At 59.1% G+C, this 25241-nt stretch overlaps 1 protein-coding gene across 2 annotated transcripts in view; it reads left to right on the plus strand.

Annotated features, from left to right (window-relative positions):
* CACNA1I (calcium voltage-gated channel subunit alpha1 I) overlaps positions 1-24680 on the plus strand; it is a 127211-nt gene extending 102531 nt beyond the window's left edge. The window contains exons 22-37 of one of the 2 annotated variants that reach the window (XM_059887167.1): positions 175-301; positions 1600-1725; positions 3071-3160; positions 4738-4930; positions 5517-5668; positions 6926-7035; positions 7646-7779; positions 8537-8607; positions 11923-12001; positions 12717-12838; positions 13395-13739; positions 13994-14140; positions 15125-15247; positions 17164-17329; positions 18856-19052; positions 20309-24680. In XM_059887167.1, the coding sequence (XP_059743150.1) occupies positions 175-301; positions 1600-1725; positions 3071-3160; positions 4738-4930; positions 5517-5668; positions 6926-7035; positions 7646-7779; positions 8537-8607; positions 11923-12001; positions 12717-12838; positions 13395-13739; positions 13994-14140; positions 15125-15247; positions 17164-17329; positions 18856-19052; positions 20309-20977 (2851 nt within the window). In that variant the 3' untranslated portion in view covers positions 20978-24680. Of the gene's footprint in view, positions 1-174; positions 302-1599; positions 1726-3070; positions 3161-4737; positions 4931-5516; positions 5669-6925; positions 7036-7645; positions 7780-8536; positions 8608-11922; positions 12002-12716; positions 12839-13394; positions 13740-13993; positions 14141-15124; positions 15248-17163; positions 17330-18852; positions 19053-20308 lie in introns of both variants that reach the window. The other variant, XM_024992917.2, reaches the window with a different exon arrangement.
* Positions 24681-25241: the final 561 nt, after the last annotated feature.

Genomic DNA, 25241 nt, shown 5'->3' on the forward strand with positions numbered 1-25241 from the left:
AGTATCTAGAGGAGGGTGCAGCATGTATCCCAAGGGATTGGGGTGAATGCACCCTGCCTTGCTGTGCATATAATCTGTGACCTGGGGCCTCTGCTCTGGTGACTCGGGCCTAGTAGGGGCTGTCCCAGGCCTGGCTGATGGCTCATGGTATCCTTGGCCCCTCCCCGCCTGCAGTGTCATCAGCCGGGCACCTGGCCTGAAGCTGGTGGTGGAGACACTCATCTCCTCCCTAAAGCCCATCGGCAACATCGTCCTCATCTGCTGCGCCTTCTTCATCATCTTCGGCATCCTGGGGGTGCAGGTGAGGGGCCCCAGGCTGGGCTGTCAGTAGGCTGGGCTCTGTAGTTGAGGAAGAGGCTCCACGTTCCTGCCCAGCTCTCGGGACCTTGTGCCAGATGCCCTGGTGGAGCAGCCGTGGTCTCGGCCAGCAGGGAGCTCCCATTCCAGGCAGGGAGGCAGACAGGCCCCAAAGTGCTGAGCGCAGAGCAGGCGGGGTAAATGGGATCACAGGGGGCCAAGGGAGGCAGGAACACAGGGCTGGGCCGGTGACAATGGGGAAGGAGGTGGCCTTTTCACAGGGCCTTGAAAGACAAGTGGTTTGGGCAGGTCACAGTAGGGGCAATGAATGTCAGGGGCAGATGGGCGCATGGGGAGGCAGGGACAAGCAGAGCACTGGTGGAGAGAGTCCTGGAGCTATGACTGGCATGCAGAGGTGAGCTGGACCAAGGTGGGCGAGACCTGGAAGGGCAGCTTGGCTTCACTGGAGTGGGCGCCATGGAGAGCCTCCAACCCAGGCAGGGCCCTGAGCTGACTCAGATTTTGGTTTGGAGCCCAGTCTGGGAATAGGATGGAGCCTCAGGGCTGGACAGGGATGAGGGGTTGCAGACCGTAGACTGTGTGTTGGGGGTGGCCAGAATGACCTGGGCCTTCTGTGGTCCAAGTGCCACGGAGACCCTGTTTCTTGAGGGTCCGAGCCCTGTTCTGAGGCCCCCAGGCTCCCCACCTGGTCCTGTGTTCTGGGCTGTAGCTTTGGAGGAGTCCCATGCACAGGTGTCCTGTGGGGTCGCTGAGAGATCACAGCGTGGCTGCCTGGGCAGGAAGGGCTTCGTGCAGACAGTGGATCTGCCCCTTCTAGACAGCTGACATGGACAGGGCTTGGGTCCCTAAGAGGGTCCCCTTGCTTCTTTCTGTCTCTCCTTTGGGGATGTACAGGCAACTTTCTTGTGTGGAGTCCCTGCCCGAATCCTCAGTGTACATACTGGGGTTTGATCTCTGGGGTCTGTGGAAGAGCTGGAAATCAGACCAGGCTGTGAACTTTGGCTCTGCCTCTTCCTGAACCTGAAATGACTTTGGGAAATTAACCTAACATCACTGGGTCTCAGTTTTCTTACCTGTGAGATGGGATGAGCGTAGCCCTGCCTCATGCTGGAGGACTTGGAGAGCGGGTGGGGTAGAGTGGGTTGGCTCAGGCATGTACAGAGGACGTGCCCCTGGAAGGGCAGGTCCTTTTTCTGATTTGCACCCCAATTGTACCCCATCCACCACCATCCCCTGGGAGCACTGGCTAGATGGTCACTAGCCCTGTGTCCCTACCCCCAGCTCTTCAAGGGCAAGTTCTACCACTGTCTGGGTGTAGACACCCGCAACATCACCAACCGCTCTGACTGCATGGCTGCCAACTACCGCTGGGTCCATCACAAGTACAACTTCGACAATCTGGGCCAGGTGAGCACCCCCTCCTGGTCTTGACCTGCCCCACCCCAGATGGGTGGGGGTGACAGCTCTTCGGTGCCAACAGCCCTCTTCAGCGCCAACAGGACTACAGACCAGGCTTCAGTCCTCCCCTGCCAGGGCTTCTACTTTTCAAGCCTTGATTTTCTTTTCTGTAGAATGGGTAGGGGTAGAACTCCCTTCACAGGTACTGTGAGGCTTAGGGACCCTGAATACAGAGTGTCTGGCAGGTGCTTGGCATTTAGTAAGTGCCTTAGTGGACGTTGGTTCCTGGTCCCCTTCCCCCGCCCAGCCCTTTTCCATTCTGGAAAATCTGCTTAACGGCAGGCTGATGACCTTAGACCCCTGAGTAGGTCTCCGCAGAACCACGTGGGAGGTTCCAGCATGGCCTGGAGCCTTAGGTCCCTCCTGGACCTCTTAGCAGCTGTGTGCCCTCACCCAGTTCTGCCCCTCTCTGTGCTTCCGTGTCTTCATCTGTAAATGGGAGTAGTGATAGCAGGTCTGTGATTCCAAGGTCCCCAGGCTCTCTGCACTTCAGAGCTCTGTGATCTAAGGGCTCACAGGGACATTTGCCTCTTGAGCTGTAAGGGCTTCGTGTGCCTCCCTGGTCGAGAGGGCTCCCTTTTTGTCCCCTGTCCTGCTCCTGGGCCTGAGCCCTTTCCCGGCAGCACCGGCAGCAAAGAGGAAGGGTCTGAGGCCTGGATGGATAGGACGGAGGGGCCGGTACAGAGCAGGAGACCTCTCCCGTGGATGCTTTGGCCTGCTGTCCATATAGAAGCCTTGGCTGCCTATCCCCTGGGGATCACCTCTGTTTCTAATATCATTAGCGAGGGTAAATATTGCCATTTACAGACAAAGAAGCTGGGGCCCAGAGACATGAAGGAAGCTGCCCCAAGACACACAGCCAGTGAGTGGCAGAACTTGAGCTGGTCCTGGCTTCTCTTGAGAGCTCCTGTTTCAGGCGCTAGAGGCAGGGCCCCTCGTGTTTTCAGGAACCTTCCAGTTTAAAGTCTCCGCTGATCCTCCCAGCCAATGTGGCAGGCAGGCCCTGAAGGGTTAGTGCCATTCTGTGGGTGAGGAGAAAAGATGTCATGAATTTTTTGCCTGTTAATTTCAGAGCTGAGACTGGAGCCCAGGACTCCAAGTCCAGTGCTCCTTCTCCTGCAGCAGTGCCTGCGGGGTACATGGCAGGCACTCGGTGTGTTCTCAGAAAAGGTCTGTTGGTCAAGGACACAGCTCTGCCCTGGACTCGGGGAAGGCCTCTCTGTCCCTCAGAGGGGGCAGATGCAGCCTGAGATGCCCGTGCCATCTCCCTGCCCCCTTCCTCCCGTGTTTCCAGGCCCTCATGTCCCTCTTCGTGCTGGCCTCCAAGGATGGCTGGGTGAACATTATGTACAATGGACTGGACGCCGTCGCGGTGGACCAGCAGGTGGGCATGGCCGGGCCGGGTCTGCCGGGCAGCAGGAGAGGGACACGGTGTCTTTGGGGCCCCCGGGGTCTGAAGCTGGTGTCTCCCACTGTCAGCCGTACCCGCCCCTCCCTGTCCTGGCCTGCACCCTTCCGTTAGGGCTGTGCTCTGGCTGGTGTAAGTCCGTGCTCCGATTGCTTCTGCAAGCCTGCTGTCTGCAGGGAGAGCGCTGTGAGCTGGCTCTGTCCAGAGGGCTGCAGAGCCCGTGGATGGAGAAGCGAGAGTAAGAGGAGGCCCAGGGCTGGGCCAGCTGTGAGGACAGCAGGTGCATGCTTGGGCGGGACAGTGACAGGCTCAGGGAGCCATGAGGCCAGGGCCGGGGGTAGGAGGTGGAAGGAGAGTGGCAGGAGGCAGGTGGAGGAGGTAAGCAGGGCAGGAAGGGCAGGAAGGCCTAGGTGCACAGCTGGGGCTGGAGCAGAGGGCAGTGGGCATCAGTGAAGGGGTAACAGTGAGGTGAGCTTGTGGAAGCCTCCTGGGGCTGCTGGGTGAGGATGGATTTGGAAGTGGGAGGGTGGAAGGGGTCAGCAAGGAGGCTGGGTCTGAGCCCTCACCCCCAAGATCCCTCTGAGAGCAGGGGTCCCCTCAGGGGCTAGGTGGGGGCCTTAGGCAAGACACATGGCTGATCAGGGTCAGCAGTGTCCTGGCTATGAAAGTCATCAGAAGAAGGAGCAGGGAGATGCTCTAGGTCATGCCAGGACCCACTCAGTGAGGGCATTGGAGCTGGGGATGCCCTTAGGCCTGTAGGTCCCCTCGGACTCTTGGCTTCACCCTGGATGGCTCTGGAGTGGACATAGAAGTGGAGGTTGGGGATGTGGAGGAATGAGAACATGTGGTGACATCACCTTCCACTTCTTTGTCTGTACACTCTTCCTGCCTGCCACCCCCACTAACACACACATGGACACACACAGATGCACACACACACACACACACACACACACACACACACACCATCAGGGCTGTGATCACTCCTCTGCTGGCTGCTTTGTTTCCTGGTTTGTTTCTAGATGAATGAATAAATGAATGAATAGTTGGATGAATAGATGGATGATGAGCACATGGATGAATAAGTGGATTGGTGGGTAAATGGATGAATGAGTGGATGGATGGGTAAATGGATGAATGAGTGGGTGATGGATGGGTAAATGGATGAATGAATGGATGGATGGGTAAATGGATGAATAAGTGGATGGGTGGGTAAATAGATGAATGGATAATGGGTGGGTAAATGGATGAATGAATGGATGGATGGGTAAATGGATGAATGAGTGGATGAATGGATAGGTTGGTGGGTGGATGAATAGATGGTGGGTAGAGGAAGAAGACAGAGGGCAGGGAAGGGGGCACTGTCTTTGCTGAGCACCATCCTTGTGCCAGGCAGGGTAGGCACTTCCTACCTCCACCTTCAAATCTCCCAGTTGCCCGGGAGGCTGTTACCAGTGCCTGCCCTGCACGGAGGCTCGTCGAGGGAGGGTACCCCCGGCAGTGGGCCCCATGGTGCCTGGCCAGCCTCCCTCAGCCCCGTCTGGTCCCCACAGCCCGTGCCCAACCACAACCCCTGGATGCTGCTCTACTTCATCTCCTTCCTGCTCATCGTCAGCTTCTTCGTGCTCAACATGTTCGTGGGTGTCGTGGTGGAGAACTTCCACAAGTGCCGGCAGCACCAGGAGGCCGAGGAGGCGCGGCGGCGCGAGGAGAAGCGGCTGCGGCGGCTGGAGAAGAAGCGCCGGAGTGGGTGACCTGCGGGGGAGGGTGATGGCTCCCTGGCCCCAGGGCTCCTCTGCCCGCTGCTCTGCGGAGGCCCGGGCCTGACCCCAGCCACTGGGCCTCTGGACCCAGAGGGAACGGAGGTCTCTGTGCCCCTGGCCTTGCCCTTCCCCAGCATCTGCCTGACCTGACCTCTGTCATCAGTGTCCATCCAGAGTCTAATGGTGACCCCACTGCCTGTCCAAACCAGGCCCAGCAGCTCAGTCCAGGCAGAGGGCAGAGACAGAGCCCAGATGCCCAGCCCTGAGCCGTGGGACCCCTACCCTGCCCCCAGCAGAACCAGAGCCCCTGAATGGGCACATCTGGGGTGAATGAGGACAATCAGGACAAAGAGGACAGTCCCTCTCTGCCATCCTGCCTCATGTGCTAACCCCTTTCCCTCGAGGTGCCCTGGTTGGGTGGGGTGGACCTAGCTGACTCCCAGGGCCTGGGGTGGACCCGATCTCTCCCCTCGCCTCCTCCCTCCCGTCTGCCTCTCCTTCTGTGTGCTCTGCCCCCACCTCTGCCCCAACCCTCTGTGGTCTGCACCACCCACCCCGCACCCCTGCAGAGGCCCAGCGGCTGCCCTACTACGCTACCTACTGTCCCACGAGGCTGCTCATCCACTCCATGTGCACCAGCCACTACCTGGACATCTTCATCACCTTCATCATCTGCCTCAACGTGGTCACCATGTCCCTGGAGCACTACAACCAGCCCACGGTGAGCCCCGGCCTGGCCCCTGGCCCGAGGTCGTGTGGTGGGGTTGGGTCCTCAGGGGCCCGCACCCCAGGGATGGGCGGGCCAGGGTCTGAGCAGGTCCTGCACGGGGTCTTATGCTTAAGAAGCTCAGGGCCTGGTAGGATGGATGAGTGAGAGGGAGAAGTCACCCCTTTCCAGGGCAAGATCCTGGTGAGTGGGGTGGGATGGGGTGGAACGGGGTAGGAGTGGGGTGGGGGTGACATTCAGGTCCAGCCTTGAACGTGGGTGACGGTGGCCGTGGTGTGTTCACTGAGACTCTTTGCAGGACACACTACAGATATTAACTCTCCAATCCTCGCAGCAACCTTAGTGTGTGTGTGTGGTGGGCTTTCTCCAGATTTTGTAAAGAAACCGAGGCTCAGAGACATAAAACACACTGCCCTAGTCATTCAGCCAGTGAGTGGAGGTGGGACTGGAACTGTGGTTTGCCACCTGGCTCCACTGCTCCTGGGCATATGGAGCCTGGCAGAGGGGCAGGGCCTCTGAGGGCAAACACTGGGGTAGGAGAGGTGACCAGTCCCCAGCTGGTTGCAGGCAGTGTTCATGAGGGACACGAGGGGTGTGTTATGTAGGGGCGAGTCTCTGGGAAGACTAACTGGAGTGGGGGAAGAGGGGAGAGCAGAGCCTCCAGATGAGGAATTGGTACGTTATTTTAAACGGTGGGAGTGAAATACAATGAGTGCAGGCAGCCATTGATGGGATGCGGCCGTAATGGTAGAACTTCTAAATTAACATGAAGAAATGGAATAAGAATAAGTTCATATTAACCAAGTATTTATTCTGTCTGGTCTTGGACTATTACCTCGTTTAATTCTGAGGTGGGTGCTATTATCATCCAATTCATAGACTGGAAAACTAAGTCCTGGAGAGGTCAAGTGACTTGCCAAGGCTTCAAACAAGGAATAAGTGCTGAGTCTGAATTCACATCGATTAATACGCGGCCTGGTTCTTAACCACTACCTTAACCATTACCCCATACTGCCTCCACTGAGTGGCGATTGGACCAGACCAGCAGAAATAAGGAAAAGGAAACCGCAATCTAAAATAAATAGTGCACATTAAGTAAGGTGGGAAGAGTAAAAGCAGATATGTAAATCACTGCATTAAGTGTGAATGGAGTAAATTCTCCCCTTACAAGGCAGAGATTCTTCTGACTGGAGTAAAGGTGGCGGACAGGTCATGGGGCCTGGGTCATGCTTCTTTTTGTTGCTCCTGCAGTCTCTGGAGACAGCCCTCAAGTACTGCAACTACATGTTCACCACTGTCTTTGTGCTGGAGGCTGTGCTGAAGCTGGTGGCATTTGGTCTGAGACGCTTCTTCAAGGACCGGTGAGCAAAACTGGGCTGGGCTGAGGCAGCGGAGAGTGCACTGCAGGAGAGAGAAGCAGTCCTGACCCCCAGGGAAGCTATCCTGACCCCAGGGGAAGCTTGGAGCAGCTGGAGGAGGGGAACCAGTGAGTCCGAGGACTGATGGTCATTGACCTCAGGTGCTGCCTTCAGCCCTGATGGGTGCCGGGCATTCTGCCAAACCCCTCTCATGGTCCTCCATACCCCACAGGTAGAGCAGGGCATACCTCATGCGAGTCCTTCTTTTCAGAGGGAACAAGTGGAGCTCAGAGAGGTTGATGGACTAGCCCAAGGCCACACAGAGGGAGCAGCTGGCTCAAGATTCAGACCTAGGAGTCAGAACCCATTCCTCCTCAGATGTTCCTTTAGCCTGGTCAGCCTCTTGCTTGAGGGATAGAGGCTGTGGTGGGGTTGGGGTTGGGGGGCAGCGAGGGAGCTGGAACCACTGGGATCTGGAGGGGCTATTAGGGATCCCCGAGGGCCATGGCAGGAGGGTGGAGGGCTGGGAAACTCCTCCCAGCTGGAGTGTGTCTAAACTCAAGTGCTTCTCACCCTGCATCTCACTCCCGCCCTCCTCTGCTCGGCCGCACAGGTGGAACCAACTGGACCTGGCCATCGTGCTGCTGTCGGTCATGGGCATCACGCTGGAGGAGATTGAGATCAACGCGGCGCTGCCCATCAACCCCACCATCATCCGAATCATGCGGGTCCTGCGCATCGCCCGGGGTGAGGGTTGGGCGGGGCAGGATGGGGAATAGGAGCCCGTCCTTGACACACACTTGACGCCCCCATGCTGTGTGCCCACACTTGCCCTCGTCCTGACAGCTCTGTACTGCGCCCTGGCATGCCCCCTCCATATAACACCCTGCCCAGTGTGGTCCAGTCTCAGGTGGGGTTGAAAGGACCCCAGGGCAGCCAAGAAGACACTGGGTCCTCACCAGCCTTTCTCCAGCTCTGGCTGGGACACCTTGTCCTTGAAACCCTCTTTGTTCTCCCAGAAGTCTCCCTTTCGCCCCAAGGCTGTCCTCATCCTTGTTTCAAAAAACCTCCTGCCTCTGGCCTCACCCTTCTACCTGCCCCGCCCGTTGCCCCCAGATTCCGAGGTGGTGAGGGATCCGGTGGAGAAACTCAGCAGTCACCCTGGGGCCTCTCCAGCCAGAGAGGAAGGGAGAGACCCAGGGGCCCTCACGCGCTGCTCACTGTGGCCTCATCATGGTGAATTACGTGCCCACGCACACACTTGATATCCGTCTGCTCCCTTGTGCCTGTCCTCCTTCTCTTGGGCTTTTTTACACAGACACCCACCCCAGGGGGGACGTGTTTTTGTGCACCACCCCCATTCATCTGCACCCAGGGGATTGTAGTGTGGCGTCTCGTTCACGCTCCTCCACTTTCTCGCTCTACCGCATTCACATGCACACACACACACAGGCCTGTCCCTGCTGGTCTGGGCTGAGTGGGCCGGGTTGGGTGTTGCCCACAGTGCTGAAGCTCCTGAAGATGGCCACGGGAATGCGGGCCCTGCTGGACACTGTGGTGCAAGCTCTGCCCCAGGTAAGAGCCGCCCCTCGCCCAACCTGGCCGTCATCAGTGTCACGCTGGGCCCCTGGGGGGCATGGGCTGTGACTTCCCTTCTCTCCAGATCTGCCCAAACCGGAGCTGAGGCAGAGTCCTGCCTCCAGAGAAGCAATTGTGAGCTCAGAGCGTGAGAGATGGGCGGGTTCCCATCTACTTCTTCCTTCCTTTCTTGGCTGAGCCCTTGGTCCCTCTCCCCACTCCTGCCCCACCTGCCTGCTCTGTACCCCGCCCTTGGGCTGGACGCTGAGGACCCAGGTTCTGCCCTCAGGAGTCTAGGGGAACGACAGAGGCCTCAGGGCAGTGTGGGGAGAGGCCTGCACATGGGGAATCAGAGAAGGCATAAGGCACTTCGAGCATGACCTTATAGGGCGGCTTGACCTTGTTGGTGGCTTGGTAAGAGGTGGTGATGTGGATAGAGAGGTGACAGGTATGACATTCTAGGAGGGGATAGCATGAGACACTGACCTGGGGGTGGGGACCCTGGGAAGTTAGGAAAGCGCCCCCCACCATTGGTGAGGGGAAGGGAGATGGGGTCAGAGCCACAGGGGTGCATCTTCGGTCCTCCTGGGAGCTCTGCAGTCCCAGGCTCCTCCTCCCCTGCTGTCCCAGCTACCGATGGCTCCTTTTCTCCCTCCCCTCAGTGCAGCCTCACCTCGCTCTGAGGTGAGCCTCATATACATTCATTTATTCACTATGACTCATCTAGTCTTAAGGAACTTCAGCTGTCTTAAGGTAAAAGGCACAGATACAGCATGCTAAAGATGAGGATGAAAGATAAACAGCCCAGGGAAAGTGAAAGCAAATTCTCTCAGGTACTTGGGCTGAGGACTTTGAGTTCCATTCTCAAGTTTGGTGTGAGCTTCCTGGCAGCCTCGTTGCAAAGGGCAAGCGACACAGCAGACAGCTGGTCTGGATGGAGAGCAAGGGCTTTCATTCAGAGAGCTGTGGTCTTTCCTAACATGAAATTCCTTTGGAGGGATTTGTCACATGGGAGATGGGGGTGAGTTCTGGGCAGATAGTAAATGGGTTGGAGACCAGACTCAAGCCTCCCTGAAAGTCAAAGTGTTAGTCACTCAGTCGTGTCCGACTCTTTGCAACCCCATGGATTGTAACCCACCAGGCTCCTGTGTCCATGGAATTCTCCAGGCAAGAATACTGGAGTGGGTAGTCATTCCCTTCTCCAGGGGATCTTCCCGACCGAGGGATCAAATTCAGGTCTTCTGTGTTGCAGGCAGATTCTTTACCATCTGAGCCACCAGGGAACCTATGGTCAAAGCCTAGTGCCCTGTGAGAGCCTGGGGACGAGGTGCCTTTATTTTTCTTGCCGTGAAATTGGAGCGAGGGGTGGTGGTAGCAGTAGTTCCTATCTCAAAGGGTTGTTGTGAGGTTTAAAATAGTTAAAGCTTGTAAAGCACTGGATCATAAGCAGCACCGTGGAAGAGTCTGCTAAGGACAGGAATGGGGGTGGCAAGTGTGTGCCCCCCGCCTGCCTGGCCTCCTGGCCCTTTCCCCTCTCCCTTTCCCCTTGTTCTGACCCTTGGGCATCCTAACCCTACGTTGGTATGGGGCACATGGAGATGCCTAGGAAGTCCCAGCTTCAGGTAGGAGACATGGAATAGTAATTACAACTACTTTAAGAGATGTGTGTGCCTAGAACCATGTGGTATTGGGGTGAGGGCTTACCCCTCAAAATCTATTAGCTGATCCTGGACATTTCCTTGGTTCTTTGTAAAGTGACAGGAAAATGAAACTTCAGCCCTTTCCTTCCAGGCTTTGTCTCAGGCACCCAGAGAGGAGGCCTAAGGGAAGGCTTCTCAGAGGAGGTGACCCATGATCCGGGTATTGAGGGGTGGGGAGTAGGCATTTTCTAGGCAAAGGCAGAGAGAAGGTCTTCCTGGCAGACAAAACAGAATATGCAAATGGAGTCTGTTCTCTGTGTGGCTGGAGTCTGGAGTTGGGTGATCAGTCTGGGAGGGGTCCACAGGGCTGGACCCCAGCAGCTGGGGCCTCACACCTGGCCTCAGAGGTGCTCAGTGAGAGCTTGTCTCTTTAATAAAAAAGCATCATTTAATTAGACTCTGTTGGTGTGATTGTGGCGCAGCTCAGAAGGAAACCCTTGTCTGGAGTAGAGAAACATTAGGAGCCCGTGATTAACACGGTTTACTTTTCAGCAATTAACACGAACATCCTCAGATTCCATTCATGCAGGTCTTCTGAGGGTTCTCAGAGACACTTCCTTTCTAGGGCAAGAACATGTTGGAGCCTTATCTTACCCATAACATGAGTTAAAGGTGGTCTCTGGCCTACAGATAGACTTGAAATAGGTTTGAAATCTGCGATATTTTTCTCCCACCGGAGCTGTGGGAGGGGGGTGGCTGGGTCTGCAGGAGGCTTCTGGGGGGCCCAGTCTTGCATGATTCCTATATTCACGCCTTTCTGGGGCCAGGGCTCGTGCTGACCCAAGGAAGCAGATCTGAATTACTCCAGCCATGCCCCTGCTCTCCAGGACTTCCCAGACTGGCAGAGACAGTGACAGGGATACACCAGTTACACTCACGCTGTAAGACTGAATCCCTGTCTGTCTGAAGGAATTCAGGCAGGCTTCATGAAGGAGGTAGCATTATTGATGTAACTTCCTTTTCTCCCTCTCTACATTCATCTGTGGGATGGTACTGACCACACACAGGTGTAGAAGCTGTGTGCAGAGACCCTGGGGCCAGCCTGCTAGGCTTGACCCCAGTCCTACCACTACTAGCGACGTGGTCCTGGGCAAGGACTTCACCTCTCAGGACATCTGTTTAATCACTTGAAGAATGGGGGTAAAAGAGAGTCCATAGATCATTGTGTGCAGCCATGACTAAGGAATGCTTGAAATCGGACTGCTCATAGGAAGGGCGTCATGCTCAGTCACTTCGGTCCTGTCTGACTCTTTGCAACCTCATGGACTATAACTCACCAGGCTCCTTTATCCGTGGGATTCTCCAGGCAAGAGTACTGGAGTGGGCTGCCTTTTCCTAACCGGGGGAACTTCCTGACTCAGAAATCGAACCCACATCTCCTGTGGCTCCTGCACTGCAGGCGGATTCTTTACCACTGAGCCACAGGGACCACCAGTAAGGGCTTCACACGTGTCTTGTGCCCTGTGCTGGACCCAGCCGGCCCTCCAGGAAGTGGGGCAGGGGTGGCCGACACGGACACAGAGCCTGCCCTGACCTTCAGGCTGGCCCTTTGCCTGGAGCCTGCCGTGCCCCCTCCCCGGACCCTGCCCAGCCCCACCCGCTGTCCCCACAGGTGGGCAACCTGGGCCTCCTCTTCATGCTGCTCTTCTTCATCTACGCCGCCCTGGGAGTGGAGCTCTTCGGGAAGCTGGGTGCGTGATGCTGAAGCCGGCCTGGGGGGTGGGCTATGGAACAGGTCTGGTAGTGGAGGGAGGGTCCCGGCAGGGTGGGGAGGCCTGAGACACCCTCCCCCGAACAGACTGTCATGCCACGGTCTCTGTGATGGGGAAATGTTCCCACAGCGAGCCTTTGGGGGCTGGATGGGTGACCCTCCGCCATCCATACCCCGCTCCCAGCGTGAATAGAGGCTTTGGAGAGATGCTCGCCTGGGTCCATGGGCACTCCCATACCTGTGCAGTGGGCCCCCCACTTGGAGCCCCCCCTAGCTGTCTGACCTCTCAGGGATGCCCCTTCCAGTGCCAGCTGCCAGTGCCTATCCCCAGTCACTGCCACCCCAGTAGGCAGAGTGGACAGGGCCCAGACTGAGGGCAACGCAGCCCACATCCAGGCAGCCTTGCACAGGGCCAGCTCCAGCAAGCCGGGCTCCTCTGGGCATGAGCCCTTACCTACCTTAGCCCAACTTCTCCCTCAGAAATTGATACCTGGGTGGAGCAAGGAGCCAGGCTCACCTGAGCTTGAGTCTCCACCAGCATGCCACCTCTCTGAGCCTCAGTCTCTCCATCTGTGGGCGTGCACAGGCCGCACACGCCTCTGAGGTTATCTGAGATAAGGCTGAGAGGCAGCAGCGCAGGGCAGGCCCTGCAGGGGACTCTGCAGCGGGCCAGGCTGACCCCACTCTCCTTCCAGTCTGCAACGACGAGAACCCTTGTGAGGGCATGAGCCGGCACGCCACCTTCGAGAACTTCGGCATGGCCTTCCTCACGCTCTTCCAGGTCTCCACTGGCGACAACTGGAATGGGATCATGAAGGTACACGTGGTGGGCAGGGGAGGGAGAGTCAGGCTGGATTCTGCCTGCCCAGTGGCCCGTCGCACACGGAGGGTGTGCAGGGCACAGGGACGCGGGGGTCCACCCACGGCCCTGGGGCTCAGCAAGGTGGACATGAGGCCAGAGTGGGTTTTCTGTCCGCCCTGAATGCTGTGCTGGGATCAGGGCTCAGAATCTAGGGGACAGGACTCTGCTTGGGGCCAGAGGGGGTGCTGGGGGCCCGAGCCCAGGGACTCCAGGCACCACTGCTCTGACGCTGAAGCCAGCCTAGGGGGTGGGCTATGGAACAGGTCTGGCAGTGGAGGGAGGGTCCCGGCAGGGTGGGGAGGCCTGAGACACCCTCCCCCGAACAGACTGTCCCTTGGCTTGGGCTTCACTGTCCATCACCCAGCACGGGTTCCCTGGCTCTGGCCTGCAGTTCAGCCTGGGCTGGGTGGAGAGGGGCCTCATGAGGACAGAGATGCGGCCTGTGTCCCAGACCCCCGGGCCTCGTGGCTAGCTCCCTGCTGCATCCCTCTCTCCCCCGTCCTCGGTGCAGGACACACTGCGGGACTGCACGCACGACGAGCGCAGCTGCCTGAGCAGCCTGCAGTTCGTGTCACCGCTGTACTTCGTCAGCTTCGTGCTCACGGCCCAGTTCGTGCTCATCAACGTGGTGGTGGCCGTGCTCATGAAGCACCTGGACGACAGCAACAAGGAGGCCCAGGAGGACGCCGAGATGGACGCCGAGCTGGAGCTGGAGCTGGCCCACGGCCTGGGCCCCAGCCCGCGGCCACCGGCCAGTGCCCCGGGGGCGCCCGCACCCGCCCACGGGCCAGGAGGGGCGGCCGGCGAGGGTGATCCCGAGGGCCGCCTGCGCCGAAGCTGCTACTCGCCAGCCCAGGTGGGCGGGGCCCGGAGAGGGCAGCGGGGTTGCTGAGGGCTGGGAGGACAGCTGGGCTGGCGGGAGGGCTCGGGCAGAGAGCTCGGTCATTCCGGGCCCCGCTTGCTCAGCTCCGTTTCAGGGGCGACCCTGTGATGTGGGGTCGGGCCCAGGCCACGGGCGGAGAACCAGGAAGGCAGCCCGTGCCCGCCCACCCGGCCATCCCGAGCTGGCCGATAATCCCACCTGTCCCCACCCCGTCCCCGTCCGCCTAGGAGAACCTGTGGCTGGACAGCGTCTCTTTAATCATCAAGGACTCCTTGGAGGGGGAGCTGACCATCATCGACAACCTGTCCGGGTCCATCTTCCACCACTACTCCTCGCCGGCCGGCTGCGAGAAGTGTCACCACGATAAGCAGGAGGTAATGACAGTGCCCCCAGGGGAGCTGGGGCCTCGGGGTTGGGGCGTGGCTCCAGTCCTGGTGGAGGGCCAGCCTGAGGGGCGAGCTGCTCTGGGTGGAAGCCCGCCAGGGCCTACTTGATCAAGGCTGGTCCCGTGGGGCTGTGGTGGACAGGCCTCCTCCCTGAGCCCAGCCTGGCCTGATCCTCTGCTCGGTCCAGGCCTGTGCTGTGGCCTCAGGAGCTGCGAGGCCCCGCTCTGGGCCTGTACACAGCAGGTGCTCAGAAAGGGTGGCTGCCCACTGTGGTGGTGCGCTGCGGGTGCCAGCAGGAAGCCCAGGCGTCACCTCTGGTGCAGTGTGCCTTTTCTGTGACGTCAAGGGGTCACCCAGGACCATTGTTCCAGAGCTCAAGGCCTGAGCACCCCAGAGCCTCTTCCCAGGGCCCCTGTCCTGGTTCCAGGGCTCAGCCCCACCCTCCCCAGGTGGGGTTTCCCTGATGGGCACCGCAGGGCATCCGTGGCCTTGGACCTGTCTTGTGCAGGCTCAGGCGGGCCCTGTCCCCTCTCCCCAGCCACGTGGGGCCCTGAGCACCTCCCTAGGAGTGGCCAGCCCCCAGGGATCCCCTTTAGCCTGAGGTGACTTCAGACTCCCCAAGGCCCTAGGGGCTCACAAGCACCCCCAGCCCATGAGGGCAGCCTGCACAGAGCCACAGGTGAGTCATTCCCAGCAGCCTTGAAGGGCACTTGGTCTGCTTGGACCAGCTTTGGTTCACAGCCCTCAGCAGCTCACCTGCCCGCTGGCCCAGCTTAGGCCCAGCACTCTGCCGTCTGTGACATCCTCGGGTCGTCTCCCATTCCCAGCCCAGGCTAGGTCCCTGCACAGGATGGACGTGCCATCTGTGCTCAGATCTCTTGCCCTCTCTGACCACTGCCCTGTGTCTCTCTGGAGGACCCCTGCCCCACCGCAGCCCCAGAGGTGACCCGAGGTGGCCCGCTCTCCCTGCAGGTGCAGCTGGCCGAGACGGAGGCCTTCTCCCTGAACTCAGACAGGTCCTCGTCCATCCTGCTTGGCGATGACCTGAGTCTGGAGGACCCTGCAGCCTGCCCTGTCGGCCCCAGGGACAGCAAGGTGAGCACAGTGGGCTCCTGGGCAGGCGGATCTGAACTTGCAGCCTGGCCTCTGCCTGCCATGCTGGGACACTGCCCCTTCCTGGCGCACCATTTAAGTGGCACCTGCTGCATGCTGGGCCCTCATCTCCTGTTGGTTAGATGAGGGCTGGGGACAGAGAGGTGGAGTGATTTACCTGAAGTCACACAGCAACAAGCCAGAGCTCCAGTCACAGCATCCAAGTGGCCCTGGCCACTCACTGTAGCTTTGGATGTTTTTGCTCCACTGGGAGTTGTCCCTGGTGGACACACTTTATGGGGGCACCGGGGGAGGCTGGAGAGTCTCAACAGGTGCACGCACCTACTGCGTGCCCTTTGTCTGCACTCAGTGTGCCCGCCCCCCAGCTCTGTGCGTTGGGGGTAATGTGACTCCATTCCACAGGCCAGGACATGAGGGCTCTGAGAGGTGAGGTGGCTTGTCCTGTCGCATAGCTGGGCACAGTCCCCAACCTCTGCCCTCGCGGTGGTCAGTCTAGGGGAGGCCAGGAGGGCTGGAAGGGCTGCTCTGTTGATCCTGCAGACTCAGGGAGGGGAGGTCTGCCACAGGGCTTGTGACCTGGAGGCAGAGTCGTTCTTTTTTTTCTTTTTTAAAGTATTTTTCTTTATTTGGATTCCCTGGTGACTCAGATGGTAAAGAGTCTGCCTGCAATGCGGGAGACCCAGGTTCAATCCCCGGGTTGGGACGATCCCCTGGAGAAGGAAATGGCAACCCACCCCAGTATTCTTGCTTGGAGAATTCCACGGATGGAGGAGCCTGGTGGGCTCCAGTCCATGGGGTCGCAAGGAGTGGGACATTTGGGTCTGAGTTGTGGCATTCAGGGTCTTCACTGCATCGTGTGTGGTCTTTTGTTGCGGCACACGGACTCTCTCGTTGTGCGTGGTCCCAGTAGTTGCATCAGGGGGCTTAATTGCTCCGAGGCATTCTAGTCGTGCTTGCCCAGGCTGGGGGAGGTGCGAGAGCCCCCGGCCCAAGGTGGGTATGCAGTGGGCCTCCCCTAAGAGAGTCTCTTTCCCTCTGACCCCTGGCGCAGCCTGGATTTGGCACCACCGCCCCTAGGGCTGTCCTCCATCAGCTCCAGGAAGGCGGGGATGGGGGGAGTGGATCTTGCCGGCCCCTTCTGTCCCCCTCTGACAGCTGACAGCCCCTGTCCCCCGCTGCCGCCAGCCCCTTCCTGCATCTCCTGTACCCCTGCACTATTCTCCCACACAGGATGTTGGGGTGCAGTTTCTAGGGTCTGGTGGTGTTGGTGGGTGCTGTTTTATTAGGACTCAAATAATAGTTCATAGGGGGCTCATCTATCTTGGAGGGGGCATAGAGGCAGCTTTTGAGACACATACTGTTCAGAGGTAACCTTGGGCTGCAGGGTTGAAGAAGGGCAGGGCTCAGGGAGTGCCAGGAAGGAGAGCTGGTTGCCAGAAGGAGTGGTTCCTCTCTCATTTATGGATGTGGAAACTGAGGCTCAGCCACAGGAAGGGACCTGCCCAGGGTCACGCTCACAAGGAGGCTTTGAAGCTGCTTGGTCTGTCTTCTGGTGCCTTCACCAGCCTAGGCTTGGCCTTTCTGCTGGCCAGGGTCTGTACCACTTGGCTACAGAGACAAAGAAGAGCCTCAAGAGTCTCAGGGTCACAAGGGGAGTGAGTGGGGGAATTGCTACCTGCATGGGACATCAGAGAGGGCTTCCTGGAGGTGGGGTCCTTTTACCTCCAGGAGGTTTTGGAAGATGATGATCGCTGGCCAGGTGAAGGAGGGGAGGAGAAGGCCGTCCCAGGCAGTGAGAGCAGCGAAGCAAAGGGGTGTAGAGCAGGGGCATGAAGGCAGCTATGGTGGGCTGTTCCCCCCTCCACCATCCTGCCCCTTCCACCTCCCTTTTCCTGTAGGGCGAGCCTGACCCGCCTGAGCCCATGCAGGTAGGGGACCTGGGCGAATGCTTCTTCCCCTTACCCAACACGGCCGTCTCATCGGGTCCGGAGAACTTCCTGTGCGAGATGGAGGCCATCCCATTCAACCCCGTCCAGTCCTGGCTGAAACACGAGAGCAGCCAAGGTGAGGGTGGGAGCCCTGCCAGCTCCCATGGCCCTGATCTTGGGTGTTGGCTTCAGAGGGAACTGGCTGAGATTTTTCCTGAGTAATTTTGCCTAGACTATTACATCGAGTCCAGAAAGAACCAGATGGTTAATTGACAATAAAAGATAGGAATCTCAGGCCTGATAGAACAATGACAAAAGACCAGGAGCCAAATAATACAGAGAGATGAGGTCATAATTATACCGAAAATCTGGGCTAATGGATGATTCATGTTGAGTGTCCTGGGAGCTGTGGTGAAAAAGGAAACAGGTTGGCACACACAGCTCTCATCAAGCAGAAGGCAAGCTGCCTAATTATTGAAGCGTTTTTCTAGAGCTGAATTTGAGAGGTGTTTATCCCACAAGATCGTCATACAAGGTGATGCTGAACAGCAGATGCCTGTGGTCCTCAATAGCTCTTTCATACAAAGCCCTACCCTCAGCGTCCTCTGTTTGCACTTTGGGCTTGTGGCTGGGCTCTGGGCTTGAGGACAGAGGACTCAATTGACTGGTCCATCACAGGTTCACCTTCACCTCCAGTCTCTCTGGAAGGTGATGGAATCTGGCTTCATAGTCCCGGCTGGGGAAGGGGGGCAGAAAGATGAACTCGTTGGAAGAGCGGCCCTGAGATCCTGAGCCCACCCCATGTACTCTTCTGGGAGGGGCCTTGGCCTTGAGCACCTTCCAGGAGCTAAAGGTGGAGTGACTCTTCCGAGGACTTTCCTAAAGCTGACGGCCTCTGGCCTGGATATGATGGCTGAGGTGCCAAGACCCCAGACCTCCTGAATCAAAAGTTAGAGCACAGGACCGAAGAGCCATTCTGATCAGACGAAGTCCCATCTTCTTTACCTAACCTTTCATTAGCATTTTTCCTTAAATAAGATGCCAAAGATGAGGAATCCCCCTTACCTGGGGACATTCGAGCTTCCATCCTCATCCTGGAAGCCACTGAGGGGACCATGGGCAGAAGTTGCTTCCCCCCACCTGCAGAACTGCCCTCATCTCCACCTCACCTTCTCTTTGCCCCCTCCATCCCCAGCACTCTGTCTGCTCTGCTGTCCAGCGTGGTGCCCACCTGTGTGCTGTCCTTGTGTGGGGGGCCCCAGGCCTGGCCATGCCCTGAGGGTGTCAGCACTGTGGAGTGAGTGTCTTAGTGAGCGCTGCTGTTCATGGGGCTTGAGCTCCATAGCTGCCTCTTGCTCTTACAGCCATGTCTCCACTCCTCTAGGTGGGCAGCTGGTCCCCATTTAAAGAGGAAGGAACCTAGGGGGCCTTGAGCCTGGGTCTGCTTGGCTCCAGAAACTGCCATCGCCCAGTGCCCGTCCTCCCAGGGCTCACAAGGCAGGCTCAGTGTTTCTTGCTCTCACGATGGACTCTGAGGCTCAGAGAGGGAGGCTTGCCCATGGAGTCACAGCCAGTTTGTCAGGGGGCCCTTCCTGCCAGCCGACCCTCAGGGGCCTGCCAGCCTGAGCCTGCTCCCCTGTCCCTCTCCTCCCTCCCCAGCAGCGCCCCCGAGCCCCTTCTCCCCGGATGCCTCCAGCCCGCTCCTGCCCATGCCGGCCGAGTTCTTCCACCCTGCCGTGGCCGCCAGCCAGGAAGGGCAGGAGAAGGGCGCCGGATCCCGGACCCTCCCCAAGATCGCCCTGCAGGGCTCCTGGGCCTCCCTGAGGTCGCCGAGCGTCAACTGCACCCTCCTTCGACAGGTACGGTCCCTCCGGGCTCTGAGAGCTCTCCTGTCAGGGGACATGTGAGGGGGCGTCTTGAAATCCAAGGTGAGGGAGGAGGGAACGGGCCCAACCAAAGGCACCAGGCAGGGCGGTGCCAGGGACACTTGGGAAAGAGGGGCATAGTGGGAGCCTGGAGGGAGGAGGTGACACTAGAGGCTGATGAAGTGGACAGGGCTGGGTCCTAGGGCATCTGGGGACAGCAGAGTGTGGGGAGTGCCCAGGTTGGGGGCCCTGGAGGAAGACCTGGGCTCTAGCTTGAGGGGACAGGGAGGAGGGGGTGTTAGGAGTCATTGCAGGGTTTGGGGGTGGGGTGAGGGGGTTGGCATGTGATTGCTAGGAATGGAGGTCTCTGTCTGTGAGGCCGCCTGTATTGAATTGGCCAGGGCTACCACCTGGGCACCCCTCAGGGCACAGAGCAGAAGGGTCTGCAGACCTGACATCCCTGGTCTGGGGGTGTGGATGGGGGGCAGCGGGGGCAGGGGGAGGGGACCAGGTCTCAGGGAGAGGCACAGTGAGGCACAGGGAGAGGCATAGTCAGCCCAGGGCTCTTGCAATTACTTGTTCGTCCAGTGACTGTTGACCCCAGCTCCCGCCAGCCAGGCTACAGCCGGCTGCAGGGTGAAAAAATCCCTGCCTTCTGGGGGGTTTACCGTTTAGTGTGTAGCAGGGATGTGCCAGGAGAGATGATCAGAATAAATGCAGGGAAAGTATAGTGTGTTTGGCAGTGATGTGGGCCAGGAAGAATGCTGCGGGGGAGAGGGGAGGGAGCTGGTGGGGGAGTGGGGTGCTGACAGTTCAGGTGGAGGGACTGGGAGGGCAGTGAGTGGTGACACAGGTGTATCAGGGAAGAGCTTTCCAGGCAGAGGTGGGGGTGGGGGTGCGGGGTGGGCTGGGAGGAGCCAGGCGAGTAAGGGGGGAGGGAGGTCAAGAGGGATGGGGTGGGGCCCAAGGGCTTTTCCTCCCAGTGAATTGGATCCTCCTCTGCTGGGTGCCTGACTGGGGTCTGAGCAGGATGACGCTGGTGGCACACTGAGGGCCAGGCAATGGGGTGGGGTGGGGCCCAGTCCGAAGCTGCTGCAGGGACCACCCGGAGGGCCACCCTGCAGCTCAGACAGCCGGAAAGCCTCGCCAGGCCCGGTGTGTTCCTGAGGGGTCGGAGGGGCTTGAGGGGGTGCCCATCGGGGGAGGGGAACACCGGGCAGCACCCCCATCCCCTGTGGCCCTCCCCGCAGGCCACGGGGAGCGACACGTCGCTGGAGGTCAGCCGCAGCAGCTCGGCGGGCAGCCTGCAGACCACGCTGGAGGACAGCCTGACCCTGAGCGACAGCCCGCGGCGAGGGCTGGGGCTGCCCGCGTCCGTCCCGGGCCCCCGCGCCGGCCCGTCGCCCGCCGCGCGCCGCCGCCCGAGCCCACGGGGCCGGGGCACGTTCAGCCTGCGCGGGCTGCGGGCGCACCAGCGCAGCCACAGCAGCGGGGGCTCCACCAGCCCGGGCTGCACGCGGCACGACTCCATGGACCCCTCGGACGAGGAGGGCGCGGGCGGCCGGGCCGGCGGGGGCTGCGGGGGCGCGGGCAGCGAGCACTCGGAGACCCTCAGCAGCCTCTCGCTCACCTCCCTCTTCGGGCCACCGCCCCCGCCGCCCGGCCTCCCGCCCGCGCGCCGGTTCAGCAGCGCCAGCAGCCTGGCCGCCGGGCCCGGCCGCCCCCGCGCCGCCGCCGCCCCGGGGCCCCACGGCCTGGCCCGCAGCCCATCCTGGGCCGCCGCCGATCGCTGCAAGGACCCGCCGCGCCCGGCCGAGCCGGCGGCTCCCCGGGACCCCGAGGCGCCTGAGCCACAGCCCCCGCCGCCGCCGCCGGGGGAGCCGCCGTCCGGGGACGCCGCGAGCCAGGGGAGGAGATGAGGGCCGCCGCCCGCCCGCCCCGTTTCACTTCTTTACCTCAGGAGCCAGGGGCAGACAGCAATACTTCGTCCAGTCCACCACCTGGACCTGGGCGCCGCGCCGGGGGGCCGCCGTCGGGGCGGGAGGAGCAGGCCCCCCCACGCCCGCCCGGTAGCCGAGGCTCAGAAGGGCCCAGCGGAGGTCCTGCCTGTGTGTATACGTGTATACATATGCATATACATAGAGAGAGACAGACATATATATTTATTTTTTCTACCGAGAGCTTATGACTTCCAGAAAGTGCTAAAGTTGAGCATAGCCGGTGGGGGCCCACTCCGGGGGTACTGGCGGCTGGAATTTCTGGTGTCTCCCTCCCGGGTTGAGAGTGGCTTGGAGAGGGCTCTCAGGCCTCTGAGGGTCCCCACCGTGGCCGGGGAGACAGGCCCAGAAGAAGAGGTGGAATTCAGGGTGCATTTTTTTTTCCTTTAAAGAAGAAACGCTGCTAAGATCCCGCCCCTCTACATGTTGGGGTGTCTGTCTTGTTCCTGACCGTCTAGCTGTTGTGACAGTCCTTCATAGATGCCCCAGAGCACACAAACTCTCTTAGTCAACCAGTTAGATGTCTTTCTTTAGAAAAACCAGGGGTGAGTCCTGGTATTACTTTAAGGACAGCGGTGGGGGTGTAAAGTGGCTCCACGACTGGGCAGGGTTGGGGGTCCTCACCTTTAGGTGAGGTTCCAGGGGCTTTTGCCCCCAAGGAGCTGAGAGCAGCAGGGCTGCAGGAAGGAGAGGGACAGTGAAGGTATTAAGCAGATGAGATGTTTGGAGGTCAAGGGAACCCTCCTGGTCTATGCTGGTCAGGCTGCCCCCCAGGGCTCCTGGGTTCTGACAATCAGTGGCCGGTTACTTATTGCCTTTTACCCCCAGCCCGGGGTGGACCCTGAGCCACGGCCATTGCTGGAGGTTGTACACACCCCTCCACTCCCTGTCCCCTGACCAACTCTGCTCCCTGCCCCCCATCCTCCATGGAGTTCAGGGTAAAATAGATCTGACAGGACCCTAAGTAGGGGTGGGGGTAGCTGCCTGGGCCCTGGGATCAGCCCTGGGCCCTGCACCTTCCCACGCCCGCCTGGCACCTGGAGACCCACATCCCCACATCCTCTCTCCCTGCTGCCTGCCTCTAAGTCTCTCTTTTATTCCCCTTCCCAGCTTTCCCAAAGCTGCAATACTTCTCAAATGGGTTCCCAGATGGGTATTTATTTGAATAGACTTGCATTTATCAGATGGGTATTTATTTGAATAGTTGTGCATTTATTTCAGTACTTATTAGAAAAAAAAAAACCCAGTACATTGGACCCATGACATCACAGATATAGTGCTCAGATCAGGGCTGGGTTTTGAGCAGTAAATGGACTTGAAGTCATTTTGAGGAAGAAGGCTGGGTCATAGTGATGCAGTGATCTGCAGACATGCAGAGGTTGTGGGGTGGGAAATGCCGAAAGCTGGGGACTCACCGCCCTTCAGCAATAACCAGGCCCTCTGCCGGTGTGAGAGCCTCTCAAAGGCTTTGGCTGGCCCTGCTGAGGGGCCCTTGACCTTGTTCCCCAAACCTGACCTTAAAGAGTTTGGCTTTGGGCTGGGCAGATGGGTTCGGGAGAAGGGTCTTCTTGACAGGCTGTGGGTCTTCTAGATGGCAGAGGGACCCCTGGGGTCTGGGCATCGTGCAAAGGGAGGAGGTAATGTGGCCTGCAAAGCCTTTCCCCAAGAGCTGGTAGGGGGAAGGGTTGTTTGGTCCACTTCACACCTGAGGAAGCCAAGGTCCACCCCAGGGGGTGAAGGGGCCACCCAGGACCCTCAGAACCCGGGGAGCAAAGAGGCTGGGGCCCTGTGGGCAGCCAGCCCCTGAGTACCTGAAATGTGAAACAGGGACCCTGTGTTTCAAAGCAGGTGGATTCAGAAAGTCACAGCCGGGCTGCAGGCCTCTCTGCTGGCAGTGGGGGAGTTGGGCCATCTTGGTGGTCAGTCCTGGACTTGCCCCTGAGCCTCTGGAGCCTCCCTCTCCTCACCTGAAAGTGTGATGGTGGGCAGTCCTCTTTGAGGGGTCGCTGTGAGGCCACACAAGGCGGTGCCTACACGCTCTGCACTCTCCCAGGTGGCAGCCTCCAGGGGAGGGGTTGGCTGGGCCTGGGGTCATGTCCCCTCCTGCCCCCCAGGGGCCCATTGGCTGGAGGTGGAGGCTGGGCCCTAGTCCTGAGCTGCTTGCTCCAGAGAGCCTTGCACTGGCTGCCCTGGCCATGCTGGTGGTTTCATCACGGGGGTGCTTGCTTGTCTGGGGAAAAAGAGGGCGCGGGTAGCCTGCTGGGCTCTGCCTCACCCTCCCTCCATGAGCCACGCTGGCCCCAGCAATCGAGGTGGAGGGGAGGCCGCACACACAGTAGCTGTGCCCGACAGCGTGTTCCTGGAGGGACGTGTGTGCCAGGGGCTGGAAGATGGCTAGTGGGGCCTGGGAGGCCCGTGTGGAGGGTGGGTGGGATTCAGGGGATGGCATCTGACTCCGGTCAGCAGCTCCCGTTTTCTGGGCTCAGGTGTCGTCGGGAGGCCCTGAGCCGCGTGCACTGCTGCTCCACGCGCAGACCAGGGAACTGACTTTCCTGATGTCGCCAGGTTATCAGTGGCTGGGCAGGGAACACATCTCGGGTGTGTCTGACATAAAGCCATCCTTTTGCTGGGATCTGTGTGACCTCAGAACAAGCAGACACGTGGGAAGAGTGATCCAGCCGTCACCTGAGTGATGGTGGGAGGTCTGGTCAGAGCGGGATATGTCTCAGAGCTGAACACAGAAGATAGAAGCTTTGCCTGAGGGAGTCGTGAGAGATGGACTTGTTCCTGGAGGGCCTCAAATGCTGAACCCAGGCACTTGGTCCTGTTCCTGGGAGTTACAGGTGATAGGGGACCAGGGAAGCTGTGGTTGGCTGGCCAGGAGAAGCCCAAATGGCTAAGGGTTGGGTGATTAGCCCCTTTGCCCTCTCTGATCCTGCGGCCTGTCTATCACAAAAGCACAAACCTACCCTAACCCACGTGGCCTGGCCCTGAGGAGAGTGGGGACCCTGGTGCTGGACACCCCAAGCTGTGTGTTTGCAGATCTCTGCAGGATGGTGGCTGGCAGGCACCTCAACACCTATACAAAGGGACCCAAGACCAGATGGGACATGGCCTGCCCTGGCCAAACCCTTTTCCTGTCTCCTGCCAGGCCTTCTCCTGCACCAGGCAGCCCCCTAAAAGTGGACCAAATGTGCACAGTATCAGCCTGTCTGCCTGTCTTCCCCCCACAAATCTTCCCACTGGAGCTTTCTGTTTCCAGGGCCACCTCTGGCCCCCTTTGCTGCGCTGTGTAAGGGCTTGGGGTCTTAGAAACCGCTGTTTAGCCCAGATACACATACTCTTTTTTGTCTTTGTGCAATAATCAGTGTTCCTGGCGGAGCCTGGGCTGAGCCAGGGTTTGAGGAGGAGACAGAGGCCGCCTCCTCCTGGAAGCCCTCCACCCAGCCCTGCTGCTGTGACTATCGCACTCCCAGTCGCTGTACAGTTTCTATGGTGTGAATAAACTTCCCTCCTAGTTGCTGATGGCGCTGGTACCTACTGGCCCAGACGGCCTGGGGTAGAGAAAACAAGTGGCAGCCGCCACCAGTGTTGTTTTGAATAAAACCCGAAGCCTATTTCAGAATTTTTCTGTGTGTCTGGGCTGTTCTTTCCCTAGTGGCATGGGTGTTGTACTGGGGGGTTTCCCGCTGGGGGGTGGGTGGGCGTGGTGGTGGTGATGTGTTTATTATGCCCAGGCTGCGGGGCCTGGGGTGTCTGGGACCTAGAGACACGGATGGAAGTTTCTCTCCTGGCTTGGGTGTGGGTCGGGGGCTGCTGGGCTGGGGAGGAAGCAGAACCTGGCTCTTTAGTGAAGATGCTGGACCTGGGTGAGAAAGTAACAAGAAAGAAGTCATCTACCTACCTGGCACTGTTACCTAAAGTCATACTGTGGGTATTTTCAGGACTCTTGGTTCAGTTCAGTTCAGGTCAGTCACTCATTCGTGTCCGACTCTTTGCGACCCCATGAACCGCAGCATGCCAGGCCTCCTTGTCCATCACCAACTCCTGGAGCTTACTCAAACTCATGTCCATGGAGTCGGTGATGCCATCCAACCATCTCATCCTCTGTCATCCCCTTCTCCTCCCGCCTTCAATCTTTCCCAGCATCAGGGTCTTTTCCAATGAGTCAACTCTTCACACAAGG

This window comes from Bos taurus, chromosome 5 (genome assembly GCF_002263795.3).
Source record: "Bos taurus isolate L1 Dominette 01449 registration number 42190680 breed Hereford chromosome 5, ARS-UCD2.0, whole genome shotgun sequence".
Lineage (NCBI taxonomy): Eukaryota > Metazoa > Chordata > Mammalia > Artiodactyla > Bovidae > Bos > Bos taurus.